Genomic DNA, 23,229 nt, shown 5'->3' on the forward strand with positions numbered 1-23,229 from the left:
TACCTTCAGTACCCAGTGTGAGAGTACAGAGAGAACAATGCACTTCAGTACTCAGTGTGAGAGTACAGAGAGAACAATGCACTTCAGTACCTTCAGTACTCAGTGTGAGAGTACAGAGAGAACAATGCACCTCCTCAATAATATGACCCATTTAGACCTGAGGACGATTCTACAAATGCCTTCTAAAGTTCCAAATTTCCAAATTTCAGTTTTCTGAAAAACCTCATGTTTCTATGACAGTGGTTCTCAAAGTTTTTCATGCCCACAACCCGCAAAACCATCTGTAATCGGCCGCCGACCCCCATCTGAAAATATGCTGTTCCAGGGACCCCCCCCCCCCCCAGAAGCAAAGATTTGAGTTAAAAACGTCTGAAAGAATATACGGTATATTCAAAGATTTGCGCCACATTTTCACGATTTAAAAAAAATAGCAGATCTACAAGCTCGTAGTGCCGCACTACGAGCTTGTAGATCTGCTATTTTTCAAAAGCTAAAGTATAACATAATGCTTAGTTAAAACACCAAAATGGGATCCCGCCCAGAATGGGATAAAGCAGCAGTAAACCAAGTGAACAATGAAGCTACAGTATGATCATGTAGCCATCATTAACTACATCATACATTATGAGATATAAAACATGGGGAGGGGGGGGGGGAGTGGGGTGGGGGGGAGTGTGTGTGTGTGTGTGGGGGGGGGGGGGTATGTCATTGTTTTGGTGGAAACTGAGTCCTCATATTGTACTAAGGAGAGAGTGAAGTGCCAGGCGGAAGGGGGGGGAGTGGGATGGGGGGAGGGGGGGGGGGGAGTGGGGTGGGGGGGAGTGTGTGTGTGTGTATATTCCTGCACTATACCTGCATCCAGTGATCTTGGTACAATATAGAAATTGATCTATTGAAGATTCTGACGTTCAAATGTACATATTTTTTGTTTTGATTGTATTGCTGTATTGTTGTATTGTGCTTTCTGCTTTGGCAATGTAAACGTATGTTTTCTCATGCCAATAAAGCCCTTTGAATTGAAATTGAATTGAATTGTGTGTGTGTGTGTGTGGGGGGGGGGGGGTATGTCAGTGTTTTGGTGGAAACTGAGTCCTCATATTGTACTAAGGAGAGAGTGAAGTGCCAGGCGGAAGGGGGGTGAGTGGGGGGTGGGGGTAGGGGGAGTGGGATGGGGAGTGGGGTGGGGGGGAGTGTGTGTGTGTGTGTGTGGGGGGGGGGGGTATGTCAGTGTTTTGGTGGAAACTGAGTCCTCATATTGTACTAAGGAGAGAGTGAAGTGCCAGGGGGGGGGGCACGACTTTACTATAGTGGCCGGGCTCCACCGGGCGCGTCAGCGTCGCGTCTCCGTCACCGTCAGGGAATGTTCCCTTTTGAATCAATGAAGGGTGGCTCCACTGCCCGCGTTGCGTTGCGTTGACGGAGACGCGACGCGTGCATTAAAATTGAACCGGTGCGTTTTTTGACGCACGCGACGGAGACGCAACGCGTCCGGTGGAGCCCTGGCGGTGGCATCCTGGCTGTCAGCCTGCTGTTCTACATGATACTCATCTAGATGACAAAGCTGTCACCGTGCTCTGACACACCTTCCTTCCTTCCTTCCTTCCTTCCTTCCTTCCTTCCTTCCCTCCCACGCCTTTCATTCTTTCACAACTTGTTCAGTGAAACGTGTTGTTCTGTCACCCTGCAGTGTGTGCGTGTGTGCGTGTGCGTGTGTGTGTGTGTGTGTGTGTGTGTGTGTACCGTGTAGTGCATAAGCAGTTGGTAGTCGCTAGGAGAGAGAGAGAGAGTTTTGACAGGAACATGCTATGGACTATATTTCTGCTGATCAATGGACTCCTTGCCCTCGTTTTGTTATTTTACTCGTCCCGTTCGAGGTAAGACCTTCATTATCACGTGAATTACGTTGATTACTGTAGTGTACTTGAAGTAATAATAATAACCATTATTCAAATGATTCATGAATGATCTGATACAATGTTTTATGGGACAGTTGTAAAAAAACAACAACAACAAAAATATCCATATTTGACACTAAACTGTGATGTACTTGTAATATAAACAAACACCTACTTTTAATAGATCAAATCCATGCAGTGCTTTTTAATTAATAGCAAGTGCTGTGAATGCAATAATGTGAGATGCATGTAGTACAATGGAAATCAAAGCAGAATGACAGTTTTTGTATAGCTCTACACACCAGGCATGGAATGGTGCTAAAAAGCACTAAAGTGGTTCTTTGACTCATAATTATAGGGTAAAAATAATTGTGTGCCTTTAAACTTCAAAGCTTTGTCAAAGAGTGCTGTAGCAACGGTTCCTTGGCGAGATTCCGAATGGACCCTTGGGCCTTACACATGCATCTCTGAGTGTATACAACTGGGACCAAATGGACCCTTACACATGCATCTCTGTGTGTACAAATGGGACCAAATGGACCCTTACACATGCATCTCTGTGTGTACAAATGGGACCAAATGGACCCTTACACATGCATCTCTGAGTGTATACAACTGGGACCAAATGGACCCTTACACATGCATCTCTGAGTGTATACAACTGGGACCAAATGGACCCTTACACATGCATCTCTGAGTGTATACAACTGGGACCAAATGGACCCTTACACATGCATCTCTGAGTGTATACAACTGGGACCAAATGGACCCTTACACATGCATCTATGTGTGTACAAATGGGACCAAATGGACCCTTACACATGCATCTCTGAGTGTATACAACTGGGACCAAATGGACCCTTACACATGCATCTATGTGTGTACAAATGGGACCAAATGGACCCTTACACATGCATCTCTGAGTGTATACAACTGGGACCAAATGGACCCTTACACATGCATCTATGAGTGTATACAACTGGGACCAAATGGACCCTTACACATGCATCTATGAGTGTATACAACTGGGACCAAATGGACCCTTACACATGCATCTATGAGTGTATACAACTGGGACCAAATGGACCCTTACTCTCAGGGTCTGTAATTATGAGTGTACACAAATTTGCACACTCTCGGTGTTGGGGGTCCTTGAAATAAAAGCCAAATAAAAGTTTGAGAACCACTGCTAAAATATATAAACTACGCTATAGACCCAGCAGGACAGAACGAACCTCCCCAGAACCACACAGGAGAGGGCTTAACAACAGGTTCTATAGACCCAGCAGCACAGAATGAACCTCCCCAGAACCACACAGGAGAGGGCTTAACAACAGGTTCTATAGACCCAGCAGCACAGAATGAACCTCCCCAGAACCACACAGGAGAGGGCTTAACAACAGGTTCTATAGACCCAGCAGGACAGAACGAACCTCCCCAGAACCACACAGGAGAGGGCTTAACAACAGGTTCTATAGACCCAGCAGCACAGAATGAACCTCCCCAGAACCACAGAGGATCACAGGGCTTAACAACAGGTTCTATAGACCCAGCAGCACAGAATGAACCTCCCCAGAACCACACAGGATCAGAGGGCTTAACAACAGGTTCTATAGACCCAGCAGGACAGAACGAACCTCCCCAGAACCACAGAGGATCACAGGGCTTAACAACAGGTTCTATAGACCCAGCAGGACAGAACGAACCTCCCCAGAACCACAGAGGATCAGAGGGCTTAACAACAGGTTCTATAGACCCAGCAGGACAGAACAAACCTCCCCAGAACCACACAGGACCAGAGGGCTTAACAACAGGTTCTTTGAACTGCAGCGGCTGTCATTCGTTACCTCAACCAACCCCCCAAAGAACAGCTGCCTGAAGGAAGAAGTCATATTCTTTTCTTTCACACAATGGAACACCTTTTCTGCCCTGAGCCAAAATTCCTCGGTTTAACTTCACACACTGATGGACGAACGAATGAATGCCGAGCTAAAGCTTTTTGTAACCGATTGATGCTTTGTTTACATTTTCTGCTCCGTGCCTGTGTGTGCCTGTGTGTGTGTGTGTGTGTGTGTGTGTGCCTGTGTGTGTGCCTGTGTGTGTGTGTGTGCCTGTGTGTGTGCCTGTGCGTGCCTACATGTGCGATTGTGCGTGCCTACATGTGCGTGCTTGTCGACAGGCAGAGAAATGAGCCTCCGCTAGACAAAGGCCTGGTTCCCTGGCTGGGTCACGCCCTGGAGTTCGGAAAAGATGCTGCAAAGTTCTTGACACGCATGAAGAACAAGCATGGGGACATATTCACGGTAGGTTTTCAAACTGTTTGATTGATTGATTGATTGATTGAATATTTTATTAGACAATAAGAAAAATGCAAACAGCACAATGTACAGTCAGGCATTTTGGTCCAAATCCGAAGAAAGACCTTGCGGTCTTGTTTCCATTCTGGTCCCATGCACTCACACACATACAGTCATGAGCAATAATCTAAAACAGTAATTAGTCACCTCCTCTCCCTCTGACCTGCTGACAGGTGACATTGTAGGTCTGTTTTAAAGGAGGCCAGTGATTTGCTCGTTTTAAGGGAAGGTTGCACTGTGTCTCAGAGGTGCAGTGTTGATGTCGTCGACTAAAACTAAGACGAAAAATGTTGGTCGACTACCTTTTTTCACTGACGAAAACTAAATGGAAACTAAATGAAAACCAAGCTACTGTATGATGACTAAAACTAAGACTAAATATGCTGACAATTGCGTCAACAAATAAAAACTAGACTAAAATGTTAGGAAGTCATTTTACACTTGGTTTCATGCTGAAAATAGCAGATCTACAAGCTCACAACGCATCGTGCTGCGACGAGTTGTGAGCTTGTAGATCTGCTATTTTCAGCATGTGTGAAAACAGTCGTTACGATGGCATCAAGGACCGCCAACATACATTTTAAATAGGAGCAAATCAACTGTAGATTTAGTCGACTAAAATCTTATGATATTTAGTCGACTAAAGCTAGACTAACACTAAAACATTCCAGGTGACTAAAATGTGACTGAAATGAAAACTATTCAGAGACTATGACTAAAACTAAATGAAAACTATTCAGAGACTATGACTAAAACTAAATGAAAACTATTCAGAGACTATGACTAAAATTAATGAAAACTATTCAGAGACTATGACTAAAACTAATTTGCTGCCAAAAACAGGGCCGAGGTTAGGATTAGGACATCTGCCTAAGGATGACATCATCGAGGGGATTCCGAGCTATGGGAAACTAATACAGCCATACGTCATGGAACGTTTAGCACGCTGGAAAAGAAGACGCCGTTCATTGGGTCAATAAAATATCCTTGCTGTCTGGAGGAAACCTCATAACTCCAACATGTTCATTTTTCAGGAAATGAAACATATACATTTTTAAGGAAATGATTTTTAAACGATGCAATACTGCCTCATCAACGTTCAAATCAAATCAAACTTTATTTGTATAGCACATTTACAACAGCCAAAGCTGACCAAAGTGCTGAACAGAGTAAAACAAGACAGTAGAGCATAGCAATACAAAACAATGAAAAGAGACAATAAAATATAAAACAGAGCATACAATAGCACAGAGCAGGAAATCAATATACAGGTAAATGCAGTTGAAGGCGAGGGAGAACAGATGAGTTTTGAGGAGGGATTTAAAAGCCCCAATTGACTCGGCAGATCTAATATGGAGGGGCAGCATGTTCCAGAGCTTGGGGCCCGCAGCCGCTCCCCCCCCCTGCTCCTCTTACTAGTCGTGAACTCGACCAGCAGCAGCTTGTCCGCAGACCTTAAAGCGCAAATAACATGCATTTTAAAACTGCTTTTAATATTTAATATCATATTGTCTATGTCCCTCAAAGTTATTTCTAATGGTTTGAGCCTCAATCACCACTCTGATATAACCAGGCCTTGTCATTTCTTTCTGGACTTTGAAAGCAGTTTTAGCTGCAGTACCGCAATGTCCTGAGGTGGTGGGGGTGCTGATATGCAGATTATTTAATATTTGAGTCATTATAATACTGATGCTAGATACAACCAGGCTTGTTTCCATTCCATGCCAGCTTGGAAAATCAACAATGGTGGACATTGTAAACAAAGTGGAAATGCAAATTTGTAACTGAAGACTGAAGAAGAGGAGGAATTATACAAGTAGGGTGACATTGATGACATCACGATGAGGCCAAAATCAGTTGAGCTGTTCCTGAGAGCAATTTCCATTAAAGCACCCATATGATATGAAAGTCTGATTGTTCAAAATTGGTTACTTGTGGGGATAGAAAACACATATGGGAGCCCCAAAAACACAAAAGAAATTGAAAAAGTTGAATTTTATGTTATAGGTCCTTTAATGCTCTAGATGGGGCGTAGAACACAATGAGGTCAGAGAGGTATAGGAGGGAGAGAGACCGTGAAGTGATTTTAAAAAAAACGTTGGTGTTGTGACTGAGAAGGAGAGAGGATGTGGTTATGAGGTCTCCTCCCGACAGCAACCATATCTTCTAAGAAGTGTGACATCATTTACCGCCATTACCAGTAACATTTTGAAAAGGGAACTTTTACGAGTGTTTCAACATTGTGGTAATGCTGCTTTTAAGTCACACACGAGAGTACTTCCCTGTTTTACTAATCTTTTTTTTGTAATGTCGTACTTGAACTTCATCATCACCAACACCTACAGTGTCGCACAAGAGTAGCAAAAAAAAAGCTGAATTTGTTTTGCTGATCTTCAAGTTCACTTGTGAGCTTGTAGTGGTTAAGTCTGTGTTTAGGTTTTATAAAGATTTAACCAATGAAAAGTATTAGCACCTTTCAATGGGCCTGCATGGTCTACTACACCATACACCACACCTACGCCCTACCAACAGGCATAAAGAAGTGTGACTGTTGAAAAATATATGGTTCTAAATGACATTATTCCTGTATTAGACCTGTGCCCCCAGTGAACGTCCATATAGGATTTGGAGAAGACTGTCATGATTTAGAAGGCATTAATGTTATCATTCCTACAGGTGCGTGTTGCTGGCCAGTATGTGACTGTTATGTTATATATGTTATAAATGTTATTAACCCTACAGGTGCGTATTGCTGGCCAGTATGTGACTGTTATGTTATATATGTTATAAATGTTATTAACCCTACAGGTGCGTGTTGCTGGTCAGTATGTGACCGTTATGTAATGTTATAAATGTTATTAACTCTACAGGTGCGTGTTGCTGGTCAGTATGTGACCGTTATGTAATGTTATAAATGTTATTAACTCTACAGGTGCGTGTTGCTGGTCAGTATGTGACCGTTATGTAATGTTATAAATGTTATTAACTCTACAGGTGCGTGTTGCTGGTCAGTATGTGACCGTTATGTAATGTTATAAATGTTATTAACTCTACAGGTGCGTGTTGCTGGTCAGTATGTGACCGTTATGTAATGTTATAAATGTTATTAACTCTACAGGTGCGTGTTGCTGGTCAGTATGCGACCGTTATGTAATGTTATAAATGTTATTAACTCTACAGGTGCGTGTTGCTGGTCAGTATGCGACCGTTATGTAATGTTATAAATGTTATTAACTCTACAGGTGCGTGTTGCGGGTCAGTACGTCACCGTGCTCCTGGACCCCGCCTCCTATGACCAGGTCCTAAACGACAGCGTCTCATTGGACTTCTCGGTCAACAGAGCCCGGCTGATGAAACGCATCTTCGGCCTGCAGCTGCCCAGCGTCGACCCCGCGGCCGAGACGGCCTGGATGAGGCGGTGAGTCACATGACCCTAACATAGCCCCGGCCCTAACCCCGCCCCTAACCCCACGGCCGAGAGCGCCTGGATGAGGCGGTGAGTCACATGACCCTAACATAGCCCCGCCCCTAACCCCGCGGCCGAGAGCGCCTGGATGAAGCGGGGAGTCACATGACCCTAACATAGCCCCGCCCCTAACCCCGTGCCCGAGAGCGCCTGGATGAGGCGGGGAGTCACATGACCCTAACATAGCCCCGCCCCTAACCCCGTGCCCGAGAGCGCCTGGATGAGGCGGGGAGTCATGTGATTTAAGCAATAGACTCCTTACTTTTCGGGCATGTAGCCTATAGCCTATAGCAGGGGTTCTCAACGTTTTTGGCGGGGACCCACGGAAATGCTTTGGCCATGTCTCTCGATTTTCCAAGCTGGCATGGAATGGAAACAAGCCTGTGTTTATCTAGGATCAGTATTATAACGACTCAAATATTAAATAAGTTGCATATCAGCTCCCCCACCACCTCAGGACATTGTGGTACTGCAGCTAAAACAGCTTCAGAAGCAAAAAAGAAATGCCATGGACTGGTTATATCAGAGTGGTGATTGAGGCTCAAACCATTAGAAATAAGTTTGAGGGCCATAGACAATATGATATTAAATATTAAAAACTGTTTTAAAATTCATGTTACAGCTGCTTTAACAACTTAAGCTCTCTGTGTTGTTCGTTCCTCAGACACTTCAATGGAGTCAATTTAGCCAAACTGAGCACTTCCATGGGCAGCCACCTGGAGGCGCTGCTGCTGGCCGAGCAGAAAGGCTGCGAGCCTTCAGAGTGGAGACAGGAGGGACTGTTCAGCCTCTGTTACAGCCTGCTGTTCAGGTATATATTATTATTATTATTAGTGTTAAACACCTCTGTTACAGCCTGCTGTTCAGGTACATATTATTAGTATTAGTATTAAACACCTCTGTTACAGCCTGCTGTTCAGGTATATATTATTATTATTAGTATTAGTATTAAACACCTCTGTTACAGCCTGCTGTTCAGGTATATATTATTATTATTAGTATTAGTATTAAACACCTCTGTTACAGCCTGCTGTTCAGGTATATATTATTATTATTAGTATTAAACACCTCTGTTACAGCCTGCTGTTCAGGTATATATTATTATTATTAGTATTAAACACCTCTGTTACAGCCTGCTGTTCAGGTACATATTATTATTATTAGTATTAAACACCTCTGTTACAGCCTGCTGTTCAGGTACATATTATTATTATTAGTATTAAACACCTCTGTTACAGCCTGCTGTTCAGGTACATATTATTATTATTAGTAGTATTAAACACCTCTGTTACAGCCTGCTGTTCAGGTACATATTATTATTATTAGTATTAAACACCTCTGTTACAGCCTGCTGTTCAGGTACATATTATTATTATTAGTATTAGTATTAAACACCTCTGTTACAGCCTGCTGTTCAGGTATATATTATTATTATTAGTATTAAACACCTCTGTTACAGCCTGCTGTTCAGGTATATATTATTATTATTAGTATTAAACACCTCTGTTACAGCCTGCTGTTCAGGTACATATTATTATTATTAGTATTAAACACCTCTGTTACAGCCTGCTGTTCAGGTACATATTATTATTATTAGTATTAAACACCTCTGTTACAGCCTGCTGTTCAGGTACATATTATTATTATTAGTAGTATTAAACACCTCTGTTACAGCCTGCTGTTCAGGTACATATTATTATTATTAGTATTAAACACCTCTGTTACAGCCTGCTGTTCAGGTACATATTATTATTATTAGTAGTATTAAACACCTCTGTTACAGCCTGCTGTTCAGGTATATATTATTAGTATTAGTATTAATTTTAATATTATTAAAGGACCACTTCACCACTTGTCAACCTATCTTCATATAATAGGTCCTCACTAATAATCCTGATAAAATGGCACCATTTTCTTTTCCATCGATGGGGAATCCAAGCTAATAGAAACTGCAGGCTTTCTAGTGCTGAAAAGTTGCAATGCGAAATGGAAGCCATCATTCTCATCACGATAATACAAATATTAACTTAATTAATTTTTGTAAAATAATATTGTTTAAAAAAATGTCACCTGGTGGATGGGTTTCTGAACTGCCCACATCCCTCCTGTGAGACACAGACTGAGTAGAACAAATTGTGGTATTTTATCATGATTATTAGTGAGGACCTATGTTATAGGTTGAAAAGTGGTGAAGCGGTTAACATTAACAACACCTCTGTTACAGCCTGCTGTGCAGGTAAGCATCATAGCAGACCATAATAGCTGCAACATTATGAAAATTACAAATATATAATTGTCCGGGTGAAAATCACCTGTGTTTAGTGTTCTAGGCCCCAGAACAGAGGTTCCCAACCTCTGGTACTAGGACCACTAGTGGAACTTGAGCCCCCTCTGGTGGTACGCAGAGGAGTCACCCAAAAAAGAAGAAAAAACACAAAAGTGGAATGAAATATTTATATTATTACTTACAGGTAGTTCTTCTGACCAAGCAAGAACAGGCTCTCCAGCCGTGCTGAAATGAGCATGACATCACACCTAGCCGTTGGTGACATCACACCTAGCCGTTAATAGAAGATTTGAGAACGGATTAATCACATTATAGAAATATTATCGTGCTGACTAGACAGAGTTTCGTCAGAGCAGCAGCAGAATTGTCTTAGGAATGGAACAAAAACAAAACAATTCATAGAATAAATTACATTTTCCTCCTGTGTTAATGAATAGCTGGATAGCATGTGGCAGGTCTACACTGCTGTATTTTAACATCAGTTATTATAGGAATGGAACACAAACGGCAGGTCTACGCTGCTGTATTTTAACATCAGTTATTATAGGAATAAAACACAAAGGGCAGGTCTACACTGCTGTATTTTAACATCAGTTATTATAGGAATAAAACACAAAGGGCAGGTCTACACTGCTGTATTTTAACATCAGTTATTATGGTGGTACTTAATGGAGACAGAGATATTTTCAGTGGTGGTACTTGGTATAAAAAGATTGAAAACCCCTGCCCCTAGTGTTCTAGGGCCTAGTGCTCTAGGGCCTAGTGTTCTAGGGCCTAGTGCTCTAGGGCCTAGTGTTCTAAAGCATTATTTTAACTCTGTTCACTAGACTAATGGTCGGTGCGGGCCTCCCTACTCTTCCATTGATACAGTTTGACCCCTGGTGTGGTACTGGTTGTCAATACAGTTATTTGAAGCAGACCAGATTGGACACTAGATGTGTCTCCTTCTTTACTGTAGTTTGAAGCAGACCAGATTGGACACTAGATGTGTCTCCTTCTTTACTGTAGTTTGAAGCAGACCAGATTGGACACTAGATGTGTCTCCTTCTTTACTGTAGTTTGAAGCAGACCAGATTGGACACTAGATGTGTCTCCTTCTTTACTGTAGTTTGAAGCAGACCAGATTGGACACTAGATGTGTCTCCTTCTTTACTGTAGTTTGAAGCAGACCAGATTGGACACTAGATGTGTCTCCTTCTTTACTGTAGTTTGAAGCAGACCAGATTGGACACTAGATGTGTCTCCTTCTTTACTGTAGTTTGAAGCAGACCAGATTGGACACTAGATGTGTCTCCTTCTTTACTGTAGTTTGAAGCAGACCAGATTGGACACTAGATGTGTCTCCTTCTTTACTGTAGTTTGAAGCAGACCAGATTGGACACTAGATGTGTCTCCTTCTTTACTGTAGTTTGAAGCAGACCAGATTGGACACTAGATGTGTCTCCTTCTTTACTGTAGTTTGAAGCAGACCAGATTGGACACTAGATGTGTCTCCTTCTTTACTGTAGTTTGAAGCAGACCAGATTGGACACTAGATGTGTCTCCTTCTTTACTGTAGTTTGAAGCAGACCAGATTGGACACTAGATGTGTCTCCTTCTTTACTGTAGTTTGAAGCAGACCAGATTGGACACTAGATGTGTCTCCTTCTTTACTGTAGTTTGAAGCAGACCAGATTGGACACTAGATGTGTCTCCTTCTTTACTGTAGTTTGAAGCAGACCAGATTGGACACTAGATGTGTCTCCTTCTTTACTGTAGTTTGAAGCAGACCAGATTGGACACTAGATGTGTCTCCTTCTTTACTGTAGTTTGTCAATTCGTTTCTTTTTCTTCTTACTGTAAATCGCTCTGGATTAAGAGTAAATGCCTAAATTGTGATTGTAAATTGTTTTTTTGTTTTGTTCTTTCCTTATATTACAGGGCTGGGTACCTCACGCTGTTCGAGAGGAGCAACAATGCTACCGATGTGTACAAAGAGTTCCGCAAGTTCGACGCCCTGCTCTCAAAAATGGCGCGCGGCACACTCAGGACGGGTAAGACAGACAGACAGACAGACAGACAGACAGACAGACAGACAGACAGACAGACAGCCTTGCTGTACTAATATTATTATTCATGTTGAATCTCTTGACAGAGGAAAAGAAGATGGCCAGCTCGTCTCGAGAGCACCTGTGGGAGCTGCTGTCCCCAGCCTGGCTGAGAAGCGGGGGTCCCGGGGGTCCCTCAGAGAGAAACGGGGGCCCCGGGGGGCCCTCAGAGAGAGGCGGGGGTCCCGGGGGTCCCTCAGACAGAGGCGGGGGCCCCGGGGGGCCCTCAGAGAGAAGCGGGGGCCCCGGAAGCGGGGGCCCCGGGGGGCCCTCAGAGAGAAGCGGGGGTCCCGGGGGGCCCTCAGACAGAAGCGGGGGCCCCGGGGGGCCCTCAGAGAGAAGCGGGGGCCCCGGGGGGCCCTCAGAGAGAAGCGGGGGTCCCGGGGGTCCCTCAGAGAGAGGCGAGGGTCCCGGGGGCCCCGGGGGTCCCTCAGAGCCCACCTCAGGCTCCTGGCAGCAGAGCTATCAGCAGTACTTACAGGAGGAGAAGGTGGACCTGGAGATGCAGAGACGGGCCTTACTGCTGCAGCTGTGGACCACCCAGGTACTGTAGACTATAGTACAACTCATCTAATTACTACAGCTGTGTGTGGACCACCCAGGTACTGTAGACTATAGTACAACTCATCTAATCACTACAGCTGTGTGTGGACCACCCAGGTACTGTAGACTATAGTACAACTCATCTAATTACTACAGCTGTGTGTGGACCACCCAGGTACTGTAGACTATAGTACAACTCATCTAATTACTACAGCTGTGTGTGGACCACCCAGGTACTGTAGACTATAGTACAACTCATCTTGAAAAACCTGTTGCCTAAGTCATGTTTCTAGGTTTCTTTTTTTTTTCTTTTTTTCTTTTTTTACTGAAATCATTACTTCTGGGGGTCCCTGGGACAAAATACTTTGAGCTGGTGGTCCATATGTCTCTTGGGGGTCTTTGACATGAAAAGGTTTGAGCACTAATGATAAAATAGCAACATAGGATTCAGTCAGGCCTGGTCAGGCCTGGTCAGGTTCATCTTCAGTTGGATTCAGTCAGGCCTGGTCAGGTTCATCTTCAGTTGGGCGTGTGACAGGTTTTGGTTTCGCCTCATTTATATCCACTTGTAAAAACAAATGAATCAGTGAATCAACACGAGAATGTGTATAACTCACTCTCCTGGAAAACAGCAATCGCCAGACAATCTTCTCACACGACTTAACACTCAATCCTTCTTAATATCCCTGCTAGTGAGTCATATACATCCATCCATATACTGTATATTTATATGTAATCTCTAAACTAAGTTGCTATGGTAGTTTAACTATAATCTATCTGAGACTAGACAACAATAGGCTTAAGAATAAGAACACTCCCACAGTCTAATGAGTCTGCAGTCACTCTGCACACACATCCTGACCATGAAGTTGTCATTGCACGATGCTGTCAGGTGGGGGAGCTAGCGTGCCGTCTCTGATTTTGTCTGCCGTACAGACACCAATAACTAATTTAAATGTATTCAAGTACTTAGTACTGTACTTAAATACAATTTTGAGGTACTTTCACTTTACTTGAGTAAAGAATGTATACTCCAGTAAATCCACGTCTCAGAGGCACAGTACGTAGCCTATAGTTTTGTACTCCACTACAATTAGGATTTGAAAACTTTACTTTTTAGTTTGCAGATTTAGATTATTATTACAAAACGTAGGTTAACCACTTAAGCTCTGGCTTATACTTTGTCTATTCAAAAATACAAATAATACAAGCTCACAAGTTAGTCAAATGTTGTAGTTTGAGCAGCCTAGCCTACTTTCTGGATGCCATACCTTGATTGATTGATTGAAATATTTATTAACAGTTTGCAGAATTACAGTACATTTCAAGCACAAACTCAATACAAAGGCTGTTAACTGTGAGTGGACGACCCAATTAAGCATTACACTTGTTTACAAGAGGGTCCACCTTGTTCAATTCATCAAAACATTTAGAGACGTACAAAAATACACTTCTATATAAACCTTTGTACTTTTGCACAAGTAGAATTATGAATACAGGCCTTTTACTTGTATTTTCGTGTGACTTGACCCGACTACTTCAGTAGTTTAGATTAGAAGACATTTGTAGAATGGGAACAGATAAAGACTGAGGTCCAACTCCATGCACACACCGTAATGCTCCCAGAGTCACACACCGTAATGCTCCCAGAGTCACACCGTAATGCTCCCAGAGTCACACCGTAATGCTCCCAGAGTCACACACCGTAATGCTCCCAGAGTCACACCGTAATGCTCCCAGAGTCACACACCGTAATGCTCCCAGAGTCACACACCGTAATGCTCCCAGAGTCACACACCGTAATGCTCCCAGAGTCACACCGTAATGCTCCCAGAGTCACACCGTAATGCTCCCAGATTCACACCGTAATGCTCCCAGAGTCACACCGTAATGCTCCCAGAGTCACACCGTAATGCTCCCAGAGTCACACCGTAATGCTCCCAGAGTCACACAGTAATGCTCCCAGAGTCACACAGCGTAATGCTCCCAGAGTCACACAGCGTAATGCTCCCAGAGTCACACAGCGTAATGCTCCCAGAGTCACACAGCGTAATGCTCCCAGAGTCACAGCGTAATGCTCCCAGAGTCACACACCGTAATGCTCCCAGAGTCACACCGTAATGCTCCCAGAGTCACAGCGTAATGCTCCCAGATTCACACAGCGTAATGCTCCCAGAGTCACACCGTAATGCTCCCAGAGTCACACACCGTCGTCACACACCGTAATGCTCCCAGAGTCACACCGTAATGCTCCCAGAGTCACACCGTAATGCTCCCAGAGTCACACCGTAATGCTCCCAGAGTCACACCGTAATGCTCCCAGAGTCACACACAGTAATGCTCCCAGAGTCACACACAGTAATGCTCCCAGAGTCACACACAGTAATGCTCCCAGAGTCACACACAGTAATGCTCCCAGAGTCACACACAGTAATGCTCCCAGAGTCACACCGTAATGCTCCCAGAGTCACACCGTAATGCTCCCAGAGTCACACACAGTAATGCTCCCAGAGTCACACACCGTAATGCTCCCAGAGTCACACCGTAATGCTCCCAGAGTCACACACAGTAATGCTCCCAGAGTCACACACAGTAATGCTCCCAGAGTCACACACAGTAATGCTCCCAGAGTCACACCGTAATGCTCCCAGAGTCACACAGCGTAATGCTCCCAGAGTCACACACAGTAATGCTCCTAGAGTCACACACAGTAATGCTCCCAGAGTCACACACAGTAATGCTCCCAGAGTCACACACAGTAATGCTCCTAGAGTCACACACAGTAATGCTCCCAGAGTCACACCCTAATGCTCCCAGAGTCACACCGTAATGCTCCCAGAGTCACACACCGTAATGCTCCCAGAGTCACACCGTAATGCTCCCAGAGTCACACCGTAATGCTCCCAGAGTCACACCGTAATGCTCCCAGAGTCACACACCGTAATGCTCCCAGAGTCACACCGTAATGCTCCCAGAGTCACACACCGTAATGCTCCCAGAGTCACACACCGTAATGCTCCCAGAGTCACACACCGTAATGCTCCCAGAGTCACACCGTAATGCTCCCAGAGTCACACCGTAATGCTCCCAGATTCACACCGTAATGCTCCCAGAGTCACACCGTAATGCTCCCAGAGTCACACCGTAATGCTCCCAGAGTCACACCGTAATGCTCCCAGATTCACACCGTAATGCTCCCAGAGTCACACCGTAATACTCCCAGAGTCACACCGTAATGCTCCCAGAGTCACACCGTAATGCTCCCAGAGTCACACACCGTAGTCACACACCGTAATGCTCCCAGAGTCACACCGTAATGCTCCCAGAGTCACACACAGTAATGCTCCCAGAGTCACACACAGTAATGCTCCCAGAGTCACACACAGTAATGCTCCCAGAGTCACACCGTAATGCTCCCAGAGTCACACCGTAATGCTCCCAGAGTCACACCGTAATGCTCCCAGAGTCACACACCGTAATGCTCCCAGAGTCACACACAGTAATGCTCCCAGAGTCACACACAGTAATGCTCCCAGAGTCACACACCGTAATGCTCCCAGAGTCACACACAGTAATGCTCCTAGAGTCACACACAGTAATGCTCCCAGAGTCACACACCGTAATGCTCCCAGAGTCACACCGTAATGCTCCCAGAGTCACACCGTAATGCTCCCAGAGTCACACACCGTAATGCTCCCAGAGTCACACCGTAATGCTCCCAGAGTCACACCGTAATGCTCCTAGAGTCACACCGTAATGCTCCCAGAGTCACACCGTAATGCTCCCAGAGTCACACACCGTAATGCTCCCAGAGTCACACCGTAATGCTCCCAGAGTCACACACCGTAATGCTCCCAGAGTCACACACCGTAATGCTCCCAGAGTCACACACCGTAGTCACACACCGTAATGCTCCCAGAGTCACACCGTAATGCTCCCAGAGTCACACCGTAATGCTTCCAGAGTCACACCGTAATGCTCCCAGAGTCACACCGTAATGCTTCCAGAGTCACACACCGTAATGCTCACTTAGAGAGAACTCACTCAGTGCCACAGGACGCCTTTGGACACCTCCCCCTTATAAGAGAAGATTTGTACGGCTCTAGCAGTGATTCTCAACCCGTTTAATTTCAAGGACCCCCAGTAGCTGGGGACACCCTGGAACTCCCTCAAGGACCCCCAGTAGCTGGGGACACCCTGGAACTCCCTCAAGGACCCCCAGTAGCTGGGGACACCCTGGAACTCCCTCAAGGACCCCTGGGGGTCCCGGGACCCCACTTTGAGAACCAGTGGCCTAAGGTAAAACAACTGACCCTTATATGGGTCTGTAACTCTGAGAGTGTACAAATGGAACCAAATGGACCCTAATGGGTCTGTAACTCTGAGAGTGTACAAATGGAACCAAATGGACCCTAATGGGTCTGTAACTCTGAGAGAGTACACATGGAACCAAATGGACCCTAATGGGTCTGTAACTCTGAGTGTACAAATGGAACCAAATGGACCCTAATGGGTCTGTAACTCTGAGAGTGTACAAATGGAACCAAATGGACCCTAATGGGTCTGTAACTCTGAGAGTGTACACATGGAACCAAATGGACCCTAATGGGTCTGTAACTCTGAGAGTGTACAAATGGAACCAAATGGACCCTAATGGGTCTGTAACTCTGAGAGTGTACACATGGAACCAAATGGACCCTAATGGGTCTGTAACTCTGAGAGTGTACAAATGGAACCAAATGGACCCTAATGGGTCTGTAACTCTGAGAGTGTACAAATGGAACCAAATGGACCCTTATGGGTCTGTAACTCTGAGAGTGTACAAATGGAACCAAATGGACCCTTATGGGTCTGTAACTCTGAGAGTGTACAAATGGAACCAAATGGACCCTAATGGGTCTGTAACTCTGAGAGTGTACAAATGGAACCAAATGGACCCTTATGGGTCTGTAACTCTGAGAGTGTACACATGGAACCAAATGGACCCTAATGGGTCTGTAACTCTGAGAGTGTACACATGGAACCAGATGGACCCTAATGGGTCTGTAACTCTGAGAGTGTACACATGGAACCAGATGGACCCTAATGGGTCTGTAACTCTGAGAGTGTACAAATGGAACCAAATGGACCCTAATGGGTCTGTAACTCTGAGAGTGTACAAATGGAACCAAATGGACCCTAATGGGTCTGTAACTCTGAGAGTGTACAAATGGAACCAAATGGACCCTTATGGGTCTGTAACTCTGAGAGTGTACACATGGAACCAAATGGACCCTAATGGGTCTGTAACTCAGAGAGTGTACAAATGGAACCAAATGGACCCTAATGGGTCTGTAACTCTGAGAGTGTACAAATGGAACCAAATGGACCCTAATGGGTCTGTAACTCTGAGAGTGTACACATGGAACCAAATGGACCCTTATGGGTCTGTAACTCTGAGAGTGTACAAATGGAACCAAATGGACCCTAATGGGTCTGTAACTCTGAGAGTGTACAAATGGAACCAAATGGACCCTAATGGGTCTGTAACTCTGAGAGTGTACAAATGGAACCAAATGGACCCTAATGGGTCTGTAACTCTGAGAGTGTACAAATGGAACCAAATGGACCCTAATGGGTCTGTAACTCTGAGAGTGTACAAATGGAACCAAATGGACCCTTATGGGTCTGTAACTCTGAGAGTGTACACATGGAACCAAATGGACCCTAATGGGTCTGTAACTCAGAGAGTGTACAAATGGAACCAAATGGACCCTAATGGGTCTGTAACTCTGAGAGTGTACAAATGGAACCAAATGGACCCTAATGGGTCTGTAACTCTGAGAGTGTACACATGGAACCAAATGGACCCTAATGGGTCTGTAACTCTGAGAGTGTACACATGGAACCAAATGGACCCTAATGGGTCTGTAACTCTGAGAGTGTACACATGGAACCAAATGGACCCTAATGGGTCTGTAACTCTGAGAGTGTACAAATGGAACCAAATGGACCCTAATGGGTCTGTAACTCTGAGAGTGTACACATGGAACCAAATGGACCCTAATGGGTCTGTAACTCTGAGAGTGTACACATGGAACCAAATGGACCCTAATGGGTCTGTAACTCTGAGAGTGTACAAATGGAACCAAATGGACCCTAATGGGTCTGTAACTCTGAGAGTGTACAAATGGAACCAAATGGACCCTAATGGGTCTGTAACTCTGAGAGTGTACACATGGAACCAAATGGACCCTAATGGGTCTGTAACTCTGAGAGTGTACACATGGAACCAAATGGACCCTAATGGGTCTGTAACTCTGAGAGTGTACAAATGGAACCAAATGGACCCTAATGGGTCTGTAACTCTGAGAGTGTACAAATGGAACCAAATGGACCCTAATGGGTCTGTAACTCTGAGAGTGTACACATGGAACCAAATGGACCCTAATGGGTCTGTAACTCTGAGAGTGTACACATGGAACCAAATGGACCCTAATGGGTCTGTAACTCTGAGAGTGTACACATGGAACCAAATGGACCCTAATGGGTCTGTAACTCTGAGAGTGTACAAATGGAACCAAATGGACCCTAATGGGTCTGTAACTCTGAGAGTGTACAAATGGAACCAAATGGACCCTAATGGGTCTGTAACTCTGAGAGTGTACACATGGAACCAAATGGACCCTAATGGGTCTGTAACTCTGAGAGTGTACACATGGAACCAAATGGACCCTAATGGGTCTGTAACTCTGAGAGTGTACAAATGGAACCAAATGGACCCTAATGGGTCTGTAACTCTGAGAGTGTACAAATGGAACCAAATGGACCCTAATGGGTCTGTAACTCTGAGAGTGTACACATGGAACCAAATGGACCCTAATGGGTCTGTAACTCTGAGAGTGTACACATGGAACCAAATGGACCCTAATGGGTCTGTAACTCTGAGAGTGTACACATGGAACCAAATGGACCCTAATGGGTCTGTAACTCTGAGAGTGTACACATGGAACCAAATGGACCCTAATGGGTCTGTAACTCTGAGAGTGTACACATGGAACCAAATGGACCCTAACGGGTCTGTAACTCTGAGAGTGTACACATGGAACCAAATGGACCCTAACGGGTCTGTAACTCTGAGAGTGTACACATGGAACCAAATGGACCCTTATGGGTCTGTAACTCTGAGAGTGTACACATGGAACCAAATGGACCCTTATGGGTCTGTAACTCTGAGAGTGTACACATGTACGGGATAATTAGTGTCAGTTTGGGGTCCTTGGCATGAAAAGGTTTGGGAACCACTGCTTTATAAGAGCCAGTGTGTTATAATCAAACATACTAGGAAACGTGGAGGTGAAACTACTGACACGTTACTTACGTTAGGGAGCGCTTGCTTTCTGTGACCGTGAACATGACCGTGACGGAGGCGCACCATCTCTGGTGGTCCTTGAGCCTCGCGAGGCACCGCCGAACGAGGCCGTGCCGTGCGTTGGGAAAATTAGAAGAAAAAAAGGGCAGGCCTAGAAAACCTTTTTTTGGTTGTTTTTCCCTCTCCTTTTAAAAGGACGGCGAGTCCTTTCTGTCCTTCAGCAGGATTGTTTTGCTCTTAATGCCGTCTGCTGGGAGATGGGATCACATGGTCCCTCCCAGCGCCCGGGACGAGCCCCGAACCCCAGTGCTGTAAAGAGGGGGGGGGGGGGGGGGTAGAGATAGAGGGATTAGGCCGCGGACGTCACCAGTAGCGAGGAGAAACAAATGATCAGGCCGTGGCAGCATGACCTATATGTAATATCACATTTAGACCTGACACAAGATTCTACAAATGCCTTCTAAATTTTCTGAAAAAAAACATGTTTCTATGTCAGTGGCTGTCAAACATTTTCATGTCAAGGACCCTCAAAAATATATGTAATTGGCCGCCGACCCCCATCTGAAAATATGTAGTTCCAGGGACCCCTAGAAGCAAAGATTTGACTTAAAACGTTCGCTCTGAAAGAATATATATTCAAAGATTTCCACCTCATTTTCAAGACATTTTCAAAAATAGCAGACCTACAAGCTTGTAGATCTGCTATTTTTTTCAAAAGCTAAAGTATAACAAAATGCTTAAAAACACCAAAAGGGGTTCCCGTTCAGAATGGGATATTCAACCATGGTGAGTCTATAGGGGTTTTGAATCAAACGAGCTTTGTCAAGCGTAGATATAGGAAGTTCCGAACACAATTGGTCGTGTTCGGGCGGGGGAGGGAAGGGGAGGGAAGGGGAGAAAAGCCCAGATTATTTTGTCACTGCAGGGAATGTTGAACGAGGTATAGTGTTGTTTTTGACAGCAAATTTAGATTATTGTCTCTTGAGTGGTTTTCATTTAGTTTTAGTCACATTTAGACCTGACACAAGATTCTACAAATGCCTTCTAAATTCTGACAGTCTTCTCAAAAACCCATGTTTCTATGTCAGTGGCTGTCAAACATTTTCATGTCAAGGACCCTCAAAAATATATGTAATTGGCCGCCGACCCCCATCTGAAAATATGTAGTTCCAGGGACCCCTAGAAGCAAAGATTTGACTTAAAACGTTCGCTCTGAAAGAATATATATTCAAAGATTTCCACCTCATTTTCAAGACATTTTCAAAAATAGCAGACCTACAAGCTTGTAGATCTGCTATTTTTTTCAAAAGCTAAAGTATAACAAAATGCTTAAAAACACCAAAAGGGGTTCCCGTTCAGAATGGGATATTCAACCATGGGGAGTCTATAGGGGTTTTGAATCAAACGAGCTTTGTCAAGCGTAGATATAGGAAGTTCCGAACACAATTGGTCGTGTTCGGGCGGGGGAGGGAAGGGGAGGGAAGGGGAGAAAAGCCCAGATTATTTTGTCACTGCAGGGAATGTTGAACGAGGTATAGTGTTGTTTTTGACAGCAAATTTAGATTTTTGCTATTATTGTCTCTTGAGTGGTCACATTTTAGTCACCTGGAATGTCTCAGTGTTAGTCTAGTTTTAGACTAAGGGCTCCATTTTCGTCACCGCTAAACCCCTTATCCCTGAACTTCTTTGCCTTTTTTTTACTATTTTGAAAAACATTTTTGAATAGTTCAACTAGCCAATCTACATGGACACGTTGTGAGCTTGTAGACTGGCCATTTGAACTATTCAAAAATGTTTTGCAAAATAGTAAAACAAAAAAAGGCAAAGAAGTTTAGGGATAAAGGGTTCAGCGGTGACGAAAATGGAGCCCTAAATCTACAGTGTGACAGGCTGGGCTGGCTAAAGAGCCTCCTCTGAGACGCCTCTCTGCCAGCCTGTCAGAGAGGCGTCTCAGAGGGGGGCCTCTCAACATCACTCCCGTCCAGACAGGAGCCCCTGCGGAACCAGAGGGGGTTGTTGTCACCTTTCTAAATAACACATGACATTATTACATCATGTCAAAACCTTCAGTCCATCTCCTGCCCGAGATCTTCCTCTTGGTCACTTTTACTTCAGTGGAGGAGGAGGAGGAGGAGGAGGAGGTGGAGGAGGAGGAGGAGGAGGAGGAGGATGAGGAGGTGGTGGAGGAGGAGGTGGAGGAGGAGGAGGAGGAGGAGGAGGAGGAGGTGGATGTGGATGAGGAGGAGGAGGAGGTGGAGGAGGAGGAGGTGGAGGAGGAGGAGGAGGAGGAGGTGGTGCTCCTGTGTTTCATTTAAAGATCCACTCTGTCGCGAAAATCGTGTTTTTTTTAGCGGTGCACACCGCTCCAATGACTGGCCGTGTGTCCCTATGTCTGTCTGTTTGGAGTAGGAGTACAGTACAGTTCACAGTACAGAACACCATGGTACAGTACAGACTACAGTACACTAACTATCACAATACAAGTACAGTTGCACCGCTCAGTTCACACGGGTGCGATTGTGTGTGTGTGTGTGTGTGTGTGCGCGCGCGTGCGTGGATAATGTGTCTTTGACATAAGGGATAATATTTGTTTGGTGAGCAATAATAATTATGAATTATTACACAGCTACTTAATAAATACATTAATACATTGACCTAAACGTATCAACATAAAAAGAAAGTTCCAAATAGAATACATTTGTGCTTTAAACTGCATGGTGTATTTCTCGCTTCAAATGTATTCAACCCACGCCTCTAAAACGAGACGCTGCATCTCAAGGGGTCCATGTGTTGTTCATCCTCCAAGTAAACCTCCTGACAAACTGTGTTTGTGTTTTTCCACATGCAGGGCAACGCCGGGCCCTGTGCCTTCTGGCTGCTCAGCTTCCTGCTAACGAAGCCCGAGGCCATGTGGGCGGTGCAGGCGGAGATCACAGAGATCCTGGCCGGGCAGGGCGCGCCGAAACAGCATCCCACCACCACCCCCACCACCCCCTCCACCCTCCAGGGCGCGCCGAAACAGCATCCCACCACCACCCCCCACCCACCCCCCTCCACCCTCCAGGGTGCTCCCGTACACCACCCCACCACCACCACCACCTCCCCTCTCTACACGCTGCTGGACACACACTGCACACCTGTGCTCGGTGAGGAAAGACTTCTCTGTTCAATTATTCACCTCAACCTGCAGCTCTACCTCTCTCTCTCTCTCCTCTCCTCTCTCTCTCCTCCCTCTCCTCTCTC

The 23,229-nt window shown here is 45.0% G+C and overlaps 1 protein-coding gene across 1 annotated transcript in view; it reads left to right on the forward strand.

The window, feature by feature from the left end:
* Positions 1 to 1,756: 1,756 nt before the first annotated feature.
* The window catches only part of LOC306913724 (prostacyclin synthase-like), a 32,712-nt gene continuing 11,239 nt past the window's right edge, over positions 1,757 to 23,229 (forward strand). The window contains exons 1-7 of the mRNA XM_079490537.1: positions 1,757 to 1,874; positions 4,075 to 4,198; positions 7,495 to 7,670; positions 8,383 to 8,529; positions 11,926 to 12,038; positions 12,140 to 12,636; positions 22,835 to 23,125. Of these exons, the coding sequence (XP_079346663.1) occupies positions 1,801 to 1,874; positions 4,075 to 4,198; positions 7,495 to 7,670; positions 8,383 to 8,529; positions 11,926 to 12,038; positions 12,140 to 12,636; positions 22,835 to 23,125 (1,422 nt within the window). The 5' untranslated portion in view covers positions 1,757 to 1,800. The remainder of the gene's footprint in view (positions 1,875 to 4,074; positions 4,199 to 7,494; positions 7,671 to 8,382; positions 8,530 to 11,925; positions 12,039 to 12,139; positions 12,637 to 22,834; positions 23,126 to 23,229) is intronic.

This window comes from Electrona antarctica, assembly GCF_951216825.1.
Source record: "Electrona antarctica genome assembly, chromosome: 21".
NCBI classification, from domain to species: Eukaryota; Metazoa; Chordata; class Actinopteri; order Myctophiformes; family Myctophidae; genus Electrona; species Electrona antarctica.